The 10,369-nt window shown below is 42.8% G+C and overlaps 1 protein-coding gene across 1 annotated transcript in view; it reads left to right on the forward strand.

Moving 5' to 3' along the window:
* The window catches only part of RAB7A (RAB7A, member RAS oncogene family), a 47,918-nt gene extending 38,124 nt beyond the window's left edge, over nucleotides 1-9,794 (forward strand). The window contains exons 4-6 of the mRNA XM_070420759.1: nucleotides 1,512-1,730; nucleotides 4,019-4,147; nucleotides 8,361-9,794. Coding sequence (XP_070276860.1) covers nucleotides 1,512-1,730; nucleotides 4,019-4,147; nucleotides 8,361-8,456 — 444 coding nt within the window. The 3' untranslated portion in view covers nucleotides 8,457-9,794. The remainder of the gene's footprint in view (nucleotides 1-1,511; nucleotides 1,731-4,018; nucleotides 4,148-8,360) is intronic.
* Nucleotides 9,795-10,369: the final 575 nt, after the last annotated feature.

The following is a 10,369-nucleotide window of genomic DNA, read 5'->3' on the forward strand; positions in this document are numbered from 1 at the left end:
CTATAAACAGACTGTGGATCCAATAGTTGAAGACCCATGTCAACAGGAAGTAACTGCATGCTACTTCTGACCCAGGCACTCTCCTAAACCAGGTGGCTGTTCTCAGACACTGTCATTTCTCTAGGCCAGGGGTAGGCAACCCCTGGCATGTGTGCCAAACATGGCATGCCAGTAACTTTTGCTGGCACGCAAAACCCTCTCATATAATCTTCCATTTACATTTTTTTTCTTAATATCGACTTTTTTATTTTTCAGATAAATTCAGTGTAGGTGCATCTTAGATAAATAAATAATTTTACATAACAAGTTATCTTAAAGACCATAGACATGGATTGACGAGAGAGGGGAAGAGCAATTTCTATGCCTCTGCCTTAACTCTCCCTGCCTTCCTAGATCCGACCAGTGTTTTGGTTTCATCCACATACGCTTGTGAATCTTTGTTCTCAGTGATGAATTTTGTTAAGTCTCGTAATAGGAGTAGCCTGACAGATGAAAGTAGTAGCTCGTGCATCTCTGAAGGTCACAAAATATAAACTTGATGTAAAATCTCTGTCATCAGTGATGCAGCAGCAAAAGTCCCATTGATAATATCAAATGGAGTCATAAAGTTTTCTGTCGGACTATCAGTGTACATGTATACATTAAAAAATAAATGTATTTTTCATCATCATATACTGTGTTTTTGTCACTCCAATGAATTTTATTATTTTTCAAGGTTCTTCACATACATACACCTTAAGAGATATCAAGTAGGCGTAACATGTTCTCAAAAAATTAGGGTAGGCACGCAGAAGAATTTTGAGTCAGAGATTTTGCTGGTTTTGGCACGCACTCACAAAAAGGTTGCCCACCCCTGCTCTAGGCTGACCAGATGGCACTGTTAGAGATCTAGGTCAGTGAGAAATCCACCCTTGCTCTTTGAACCTAGCATGGCAATGTGTGATGAGAACTTTGAGCTGGTCACTAGGGTCTGGTGTTCTTTTGATTAAAAGCTAGCTTTCATCTGTACTCTAGAATGTGTACTTGTTGTCTTTATCTCTCTGTCAGGGTTTGTTTTTTGTTTTTTTGCTTTGATTTTTATTTGAGGTATAAATAAAACATAATAAATAAGCTGATTTTTTAAAACTATATGCAGTGAAATGCATAGATTTATATATACAATTTAGTGAGAAATCATCTCCCTATATTCACCCCCAGACAGTTCCCAGAATACATAAATGCTCATTTTTATAGTGTGAATATTTCATAAATATCTGCCAATGTGACTACCACCTGGATTAAGATAAAATTGTCTAGGCCCCAGAGTTCACACTCAGTGTCACCCCTCATAGACACACCTACTCACATTTATGCTATTTGTCTGGGTTGTTTTAGATACTCTGGTAGTGAAATCTGTTTCCTGAATTCTGAAGTTGCTTGTCTCTGGCTGGCCCCGTAATCCATCTCATGTCCTCTGACTTCCCTCAGTCCTGGTGCTCCTACCCCAAGGAATAATGTTTTGTCTCTCACAGATCTGGGACACAGCAGGACAGGAACGGTTCCAGTCTCTCGGTGTGGCCTTCTATAGGGGTGCAGACTGCTGCGTTCTGGTATTCGACGTGACTGCCCCCAACACGTTCAAAACCCTTGATAGTTGGAGAGATGAGTTTCTCATCCAGGCCAGTCCTCGGGATCCTGAAAACTTTCCTTTCGTGGTGTTGGGAAATAAGATTGACCTTGAAAACAGACAAGTAAGTGCTAAAGATGGTGGGAATCATAAATGTGGAGGCTTATGAACCTACCTTCATGTAGGTTATGGCTATTGGATCATAGAAAAGGCCTTCTTGACACTCAGGCACGCACTCCACCCATGCCCTCCACGCATGCACTCCACCCACATACTCACACACGCACTCCACGCACGCACTCTACTCAAGCACTCCACCCAGGCCCTCCACGCAAAGAAAAAAGAATATATAAAAAAAAGAAAAGGCCTTCTTTTAAAAGTGACAGCTAAGTTTGGGATGACAGGTGCTGCTTTCAGCTTTGGTTGGTATAATGCCACATGCCTCAAGGACCAGTACCCCATATGTCTGTGTGCCCCATGGGGGTGAGGGGTGGAGGAAGGAATAGCTAATGAGTTAGGTGCTCAGCCCTTGGAATGGAGTCTTGCTGTCTAACTGGGTAAAGGCATGCCATGTTGGCTTCCCTGTGGTAAAATAGGGACTGTGAAGTCTGCAGTGGTGGTCCCTTTGAAGTCATGTCAGCAAAGCAGCAGGTCCATGGTGAGGTGCTGCCTGTACTGGCCACCCATCATGGTCTGTCCTAGTGAAACAATTTGACGAGGGTATGTGGTATCTTGCATTTTGGTCTTTTGGATTTAAAGACAGAATTACCCTGGCAAGTGTTAACTGGTTGCATCAACCTGCACACCAAAGGGCCTGTGCGGGAAGCAACCAATTGATGTGTCTCTCTCACATCGATGTTTCTCTCTCCCCCTTCTTCCCTTCCACTCTGAAAATCAATGGAAAAAATATCCTCAGGTGAATATTAACAAAAATAAAGTCAGGATTGAATTTAAAGCCTGGCTTATGCACTCTTTTTTTCCCCCTAAAGAGCCCCTGCCCTGCCTTTTCTTAATTTTTATTTAATATATTTTTTATTGCTTTCAGAGAGGGAGAGGGAGAGAGAGAGGTATAAACATCAATAATGAGAGAGAATCATTGATTGGCTGCCCTCTGCATGCTCCCCACCAAAGATCGAGCCGCAACCTGGGCATGTGCCCTGACCGGGAATCATACTGCAATCTCCTGGTTCATAGGTCAACGCTCAACCACCGAGCCATGACAGCCAGGCTGCACTGTTAATTTGGAAGTGTTTCCTCTCCTATGAGAGACACTTGCTTCTAAGGGACCATGTGAATTTGAAGGGTTCTGTGCTAAGCCCAGAATTGCTCTAGTATTTTCACATGAGAGTGTGAGCTACCTTTAGACCAGCAGCCTTTAAGGACCAGGGCACAGGAGACCTGGTTTAAATCCCAATGCTGGCCCAGCTGGCTGTGATACTGGGCTATTACCTCTGGCCTCTGAGCCTCAGTTCTCTTTCTGCACTTAAAAGGAGGGAATTAGGCCCAGCCGGCATGGCTAAGTGGTTTAGTGTCAACCTATGAGCCAGGAGATCGTGTTTTGATTCCCGGCCAGAGCACATGCCTGGGTTGCAGGCTCCATCCCCAGTAGGGGATGTGCAGGAGGCAGCTGATTGATGATTCTCATCATTGATGTTTCTATCTCTCTCTCCCTCTCTCCTCCTTTCTAAAGTCAATAAAAATATATTAAAAGGAAGGAATTCGATTTTGTCATTCTCAAGTGCTCTCCCAATGCCTCAAGGACCTGCCTCGATCTTCATTGGTGTAGAAGATTGCTTTGAGCTTTGAATAAAATTACTCTGGTTTACTTTCATGTAGCATTTCTCTTGGGAACATAGGCTTTTTCTTAAGGTTTATTTCTGACCATTAATCTTTTTCCTAAGTGAATTAGTCCTGCTCTTGTACCTGAAAATGGGCTGGGGTAGGGGAAGGAATTAGGATATGAGGGTCAAGAGTGTTGCTGAGAGCTGCAGAATTCTTTGGCACTTTGGTGTGTGGCACAGGTGACGTAGCATTAGCAGTAATGGGGAGGGACTGCAAACCTTAAGACCAAGCTGTTAGGCATTTCCTGTGCTGGGACCTCTGAAGTCCAAGGAGAGACGATTCATTTCTTCCTGGGCTGGCTTCTTATTCCCTTCACAAGCTGCTTTTATGTGTAGCAAAGGGTCAAAAGCCATGGGTTGTAAGAGAATGGGCTTTGAGTTTGAATCCTAGCTATACAATGCATAGCCAGCAGGTCTCTCTCCATCCCCTACCCACTGCACATCCTCATGCCTGAAGCCTGTTTCCTCACCTGTGCTACCTGTAGACTAGGGACAATAATCCTCCCTGGGAAGGGCTGAGTCAGTGCTGGCTACTTCTACTATGAGCACACATGCCCCTGCTTCCTTCCAGGTGGCCACGAAACGAGCACAGGCCTGGTGCTACAGCAAAAACAACATTCCCTACTTCGAGACCAGTGCCAAGGAGGCCATCAACGTGGAGCAGGCATTCCAGACGATTGCACGGAATGCACTTAAACAGGTGGGTCTCTCGCAGCTGTCTGGCTCCCTGTGGTGATGACTGGCCATTGACCCAGACCCTGCCTGGCTTCCTTATTCTTAATCTTCTTTCCTAGCCGACTCTTTTCCATGTAGCCAGGAAATGTTTATCTGGGAAGTAATGGCATATTCTGCTAAAGCTTCTAGAAATGCCACTTGGTTATGAATAACCTGAATGATGCAGGGCAGTGAAGACTTCAGCTGAGGCTACCCTTGTTTGGCTGGGCATGTTCTCATTTTCTTCACATGCTAAGGAGATCAGGCCACTTGGAGGCCCCTGGTGGGATTACTCCTGTTCATGGAGGGGATAAACTTGACTTTGAACCCCAGCTCTGTTACCCATCAGTAGATCTAGTTGATCATTGATGAGCTTCCATCTCTTCATCTCTAAAATGAGAATAGCAGGGTTGCACAGTGGTTATACTGACTAAATGAGATGGACTGACTTTTGTCATCAGAAAGGTTAACCAGAAGCTCTAGGAATTGTATTCCTTGAATAAAATTTTCCTGCATTTTCTTTCTTGTGTTATTCACTCAACTATTCACAGATAAAATGGTATGTGTTGTCATGTGGGAGTTGAAGACTTTTTTGACTTAGCAGCTTCATAAGGGCCAATGAGTAAGGCAAGTCATGAAGCATTGTCAGTCATGTGTGGTAGTCAGGCACGGATTGAGAGGTTGTCAGAGGTGAGGTGCACATCGGGCATGCAGAGAACATTTGAAGGAGCATGTAGTGGTTGTAAAGGGCCAGGCGGGTTCTACTTGCTCCAGGAAACTGTATAGATGGCAGCGGGTCTTAGCAGGATAGGGCATCTGGACCTGTGAGCAGGGAGAAATTTGGAATGAGTTGTTCCAAAGACTGGGGGCTGCATTGAGTGTTCCATAATGAAAAGGGACAGCCCTATCCAGCGAAGAATTGGTCCACCCAAAATGCCAAGAGGCCCCACTGAGAAACACGGATACAGTGGGAAGGACCTGACCAGGATGCAGGCTTAGCCTTTTTGTCTCCCTCTTTCCCCTGGCCTTTAACCCACTCTCACACTTAGATTAATAACCTATTGTGTTTTTCCTGATTGCATGCAAAATGTATGAGAAATAGTTTTCCACCAGTTCCCTGTTGACTACCATCACTGTTGGAGTTTTTCTCTTTGAATATTGCTATCTCTATAGCCTTACTATAATGCTTTTATTCTATAAGCTAGCCTCACAGGACTGAGATTGTTAAATTGAAAGCCATGTATATTTTTAAGAGATGATACCAGATTGCTTTCCCCAGGGTGAGTAATATGTACTTTAGTTCCCACTAGCAATGCACGTTTTCTTTTACCTCCTTGTCAGCAGGTGGTAGCCATCATCTGTAACTCCGCTGACACTCTGCCAATCTTTGGGTTTTCTCTGCTACAGGTAGCCAGTACAGCACTTAACCTGGACACCTGTCAGTCCTCATAAGCTCTTTGTGAACTGAAATTAACTTCACCTGTATTGGAAGTAATTTTTTTCCCAACTCTGCTGTTTTTATATACTATATATAAACACATTGTATGCAGGAAACATATTTATACGTTCTACCAGTGTAGTAGAGCTCGGGATAAAAACTACCCGCAAACAATGTGTAAAGTATAGTGTATGTATAGAGATATATACATCTCCTTTGGCCATAGGAAAAAAGTAATTTTTTAGTTAGGTATGTCATTTTAAATTTCTGGGTTTCCTATGTCTAGCTCACATGTTTTCTTATTCAGGTGGAATTTATTTTGGCTTATGGCAGGAAACGACTCACCTTTTTCTTTCAGAGGGGGATAGCCAGTTATCTCAAATATTAGTAGGTGGTTGTTAAACCATTTTCCCCACTGGGTTGAAAAATTATCTTTGTTATATTAAATGTTCATATATATTGGGATCTATTTCTGGTCTTCCCAGCCTGTTCTGGTAAGTTATCTGTTCCTTGCCTGGACCAACTTGATTTGACTACCATTATAGTATGATCTGACAAAGTCTCTCCTCACAGTCCTGTTTATGTTTTTTTTACTGGCAATTTTGGTACATTTTCCATTTAGACTAAGAATTTTATTTCAGTTCCACCTTTTTCTTTCCTCACCCTTCCTGAAAATAAAACCTTACTGAGATTCTGATTGGAATTGTATTATAGCTGTTGTATTAGTATCTTCTGGGAGCTATAACAAATACAGACTGAGTGGCTTAAATAACAAAATTTTATTTTCTCTCAATTCTGGAGGCCAAAAGACCATAATTAAGGTGCCAGAAAATTCTTTTTCTCTTCATCTCTTGCAGACTGCCACCATCTCCCTTTGTCCTCACTTGGCCTTTGCTGTGTGAACATGCAGAGGATGGGGATAGTGGGGAGAGACAGAGAACTCTGATGTCTCTTATAAGGGCATGTTATCTTGTCAGATCAGGGCCCCACCCTTATGATTTCATTTTAACCTTAATTTATTAATCCAAATACAATCACATTGGGTGTTAAAACTTCAACATATTCATTTTGGAGGGATACAAACATTCAGTCCATAACAGCTATTATTTTAGGCCTTGTGTTATATCCTTCAATAAGATTTTCTAATTTTTCAGATCCTTTGCCTTTCATATTAAATGTATTCCCAGCCCTAACCGGTTTGGCCCAGTGAGTAGAGCATCGGCCTATGGACTGAAAGGTCCCAGGTTCGATTCTGGTCAAGGGCATTTACCTTGGTTGCGGGCACATCACCAGTAGGGGGTGTGCAGGAAGCAGCCAATCGATGTTTCTCTCTCATTGATGTTTCTAACTCTCTATCCCTCTCCCTTCCTCTCTGTAAAAAAAATCAATAAAGTATATTTAAAAATAAATAAATAAATAAATGTATTCTCATGTACTGGTGGGAATATAAAATGGTGCAGCCACTTTGGAAAACTGTTCCTCAAAAAGTTAAACATAAGAAATCCATATGAGCCAACAATTCCACTGCTAAGTATATACCCAGAGAAATGAAAACAGGTTTACACAAAAACTTGTACACAGATGTTCATAACAGCGCTATTTATAATATCCCAAGTGTGGAAACAGCCCAAACAAACGTCCAGCAAATGAAATGTACAAAATAGGCAAATCTGTTAAGACAGAAAGTAGATAGGTGGTTGGCAAGGGTTAGGAATACCAGATGGAGACAGGGTGCTCTCTTTTTTTTTTTTTTTTTTAACTTTTTATAGCTATTGCAAATGGAGTAATTTTTCCAAGGGAACTTTTATTTTTTAATATATTTTATTGATTTTTTTACAGAGAGGAAGGGAGAGGGATAGAGAATTAAGAAACATCAATGAGAGAGAAACATCGATCAGCTGCCTCCTGCACACCCCCTACTTGGGATGTACCCGCAACCAAGGTACATGCCTTTGACTGAAATCGAACCTAGGACCCTTCAGTCTGCAGGCCGACGCTCTATCCACTAAGCCAAACTGGTTAGGGCCCAAGGGAACTTTTAATGAATAGAAACATCCCTGCTTCAATCTCCAAATCCTAGAACAGTTCCTGACACACTGGTACTCAGTGCTTAAGTGACAAATTGTTTTCCTACACCAGGAAGTAGAAACCTGCTCCTCATTGGAAAAATGTTAATTCAGCAAAAGTCCCACTAAACTGTCCCAGTCCCTTCTTACCACAGATGGTGATAAAATTCATCCACAGCTGGTTTCTAAGCATGCAGCATTTGGAAATATAACTCTCTTAAACCTTTGGGGGTAAAAGAAAATAGACCCTAAGTCCAGAAAAATGAGTGGCAAATAGAGAACTGGAGGGATGTTTTGGAACTGAGGCAGCCAGCACTCAGCTTTAGCTCACTGTTGCCTCGTGGAGTTGCCAAAATCCAGGCATCTTTTTGTGTTGATGGCTGTGTGGACCATACTGAAAGCATCTGTGAGCTGGCTGTGGTCTCTAAGCCACCAGCTTGTGATCTAATGCAGGGCTTCTGTCCTGAATGCTCAGTGTTGATTGCTAGTCTTCCTGTGAATTTCTCCCTTCACATTGTCCTGGAATTATCAGAAAACCTTTCTTCCTATTGCTCAGCTTTTGAGGGTTGGGTGCCTTCTGCCCTCCCTTCACTGCTAGGTCTGTCCCCACTCTCTACCCACTGTGCCTAGGTGGGAATATGCCACAGGAATTCCCCAGTGCCCCAAGTAACAAACCTTTCTCTCTTGTTACCCAGGAAACGGAGGTGGAACTGTACAATGAATTTCCTGAACCCATCAAACTGGACAAGAACGACCGAGCCAAAGCCTCGGCGGAAAGCTGCAGTTGCTGAATGGGCAGTCCGAGCAGAGCACAGAGCCCTTCACAAACCAAGAACACACTTAGGCCTTCCAACACAAACTCCCCTCTCCTCTTTCAAACAAGACATATACATAAAGTAATCTCATATCCAGCTGCCAAAAGAAACCCCACCAGACACACCCCTCCATACAACACACAGACCTGACACAGCAGAGACTCCAGCAGCCCAGGCCTGCGGTGGCTCCATCAGGGTCTGCCCACACACTGCATCTGCCCTCATGTGGCAGCAGGATGGGCCAGCTGTAGAAATTGTTCTGGTGTACAGTCGAATCAGAAGCCTATTCTTTTTGTCCACCAGGGAGAGAGAACTGTTTACAGTTAATCTGTGTCTAATTAGTTATCTTGATTTTTTTTAAAAACGGTCTTGTGATCTTTTTACCCCCTCCTCTCCCTCCTCCGTGAAGGCTATCACTTGGGAAGGCTGGTGCCCCATGCTTCATTACAGGCTCACACCCAGTCTGATCAGGCTGAGTTTTGTATGTATCTGTTAATGCTTGTTACTTTTAACTAATCAGATCTTTTTACAGTATCCATTTATTATGTAATGCTTCTTAGAAAAGAATCTTATAGTACATGTTAATATATGCAACCAATTAAAAATATATAAATTAGTGTAAGAAATTCTTGGATTATGTGTTTAAGTCCTGTAATGCAGGCATGTAAGATGGAGGGTTGAACCCTGTCTAGACTGCAGATTGTTAGCAACTCAGAATTCAGAAATCCAGCTAGAGGCAGTATTCTGTACAGTAGGCACAAGAATTATGTACGCCTTTTATCAAAGACTTAAGAGCCAAAAAGCTTTTCATCTCTCCAGGGGGAAAACTATCTAGTTCCCTTCTGTATCTAAATTTTCCAAAAGGTTGATTTGCATAATACAGTGGTGTGTGCAGTGGATAAATGACTGTTGTTAAAATTCTTACTCTTTTTTCCCCCCCTGCTCCACACTTTGAAACTTCCCATTAGATCAGCATCCTGCTTATACAAGGAAAAGGAAAATCCTAACAGATCTGTCCTAGTGATTTTACCTTTGTTCTAGAAGGCACTCCTTTCAGGGTTGTGGCATCCTTAGGTTAGCAAACCTTTTTCTCCTTTTCCCCACCAACTCCCCAATATTGCCCGTTATTGCTTAACCTGTTTCTTTGGTATGGAACCCTGGCAGTTTTGCACCCTCCCTAGGATCTGCCCCTGCATTGTAGCTTGCTTAACGAAGCACTTCCGTTTTTCCCAAAGGTCTACATTCTAGGGTGTGGGCCGAGTTCTTCTGTAAAGAGATGAACGTGATGCCAATAAAATGTAACAAGAGCAAAGACCATGTGCCTTTTCCCTGTCTTTTTTCCTTCTTCTAGAAACATTGGCTCAGTAGACACCATGCTAGCTAATCATAACCAATAAATGCTTTATTAAGCAGAAGAGCCCTCCATAACCGGGCACATGTGGCTCTTTGAGACAGAAAGGCCTTCTCATATCCCGTCCTGCAGTGCCTGTCCCTAGTTTGTTTTGGTTTTTTTTGTTTGTTTGTTTTGTCTTTTTAATCATAGTATTGGCGGGGGGGGGGGGGGGGGGCCTGAATGGAAAACATTGGCCCTTTAGAGGAGCAAACACAAACTGCTGGTAACCGTGGACCAGGCACAGCCTGAGTGTAACAGCCTTTGTGTTGTATTGTGTTTTGTTTTTTAATTGGTGTTCTTGCTGGTCCTTAAATGTTACATAGTTCTGGATTTCTGATTTCTCATAGGAGAGGAAGATTTGGCAGTAGGGGCCCTGTATTCCAGCATATGTAAGCCGCCAACTGCAACTCAAGAGAGGCCACTAGAACCAGTTTTATAAAGTACAGTGTTTCGGTCAGTGGGTGAGTGTAGGCTTTGCAGAATTGCCCTGTTTACA

This window comes from Myotis yumanensis, unplaced genomic scaffold (assembly GCF_028538775.1).
Source record: "Myotis yumanensis isolate MYYU_CA2020_CCGP unplaced genomic scaffold, mMyoYum1.0.hap1 SCAF_7, whole genome shotgun sequence".
NCBI lineage: Eukaryota > Metazoa > Chordata > Mammalia > Chiroptera > Vespertilionidae > Myotis > Myotis yumanensis.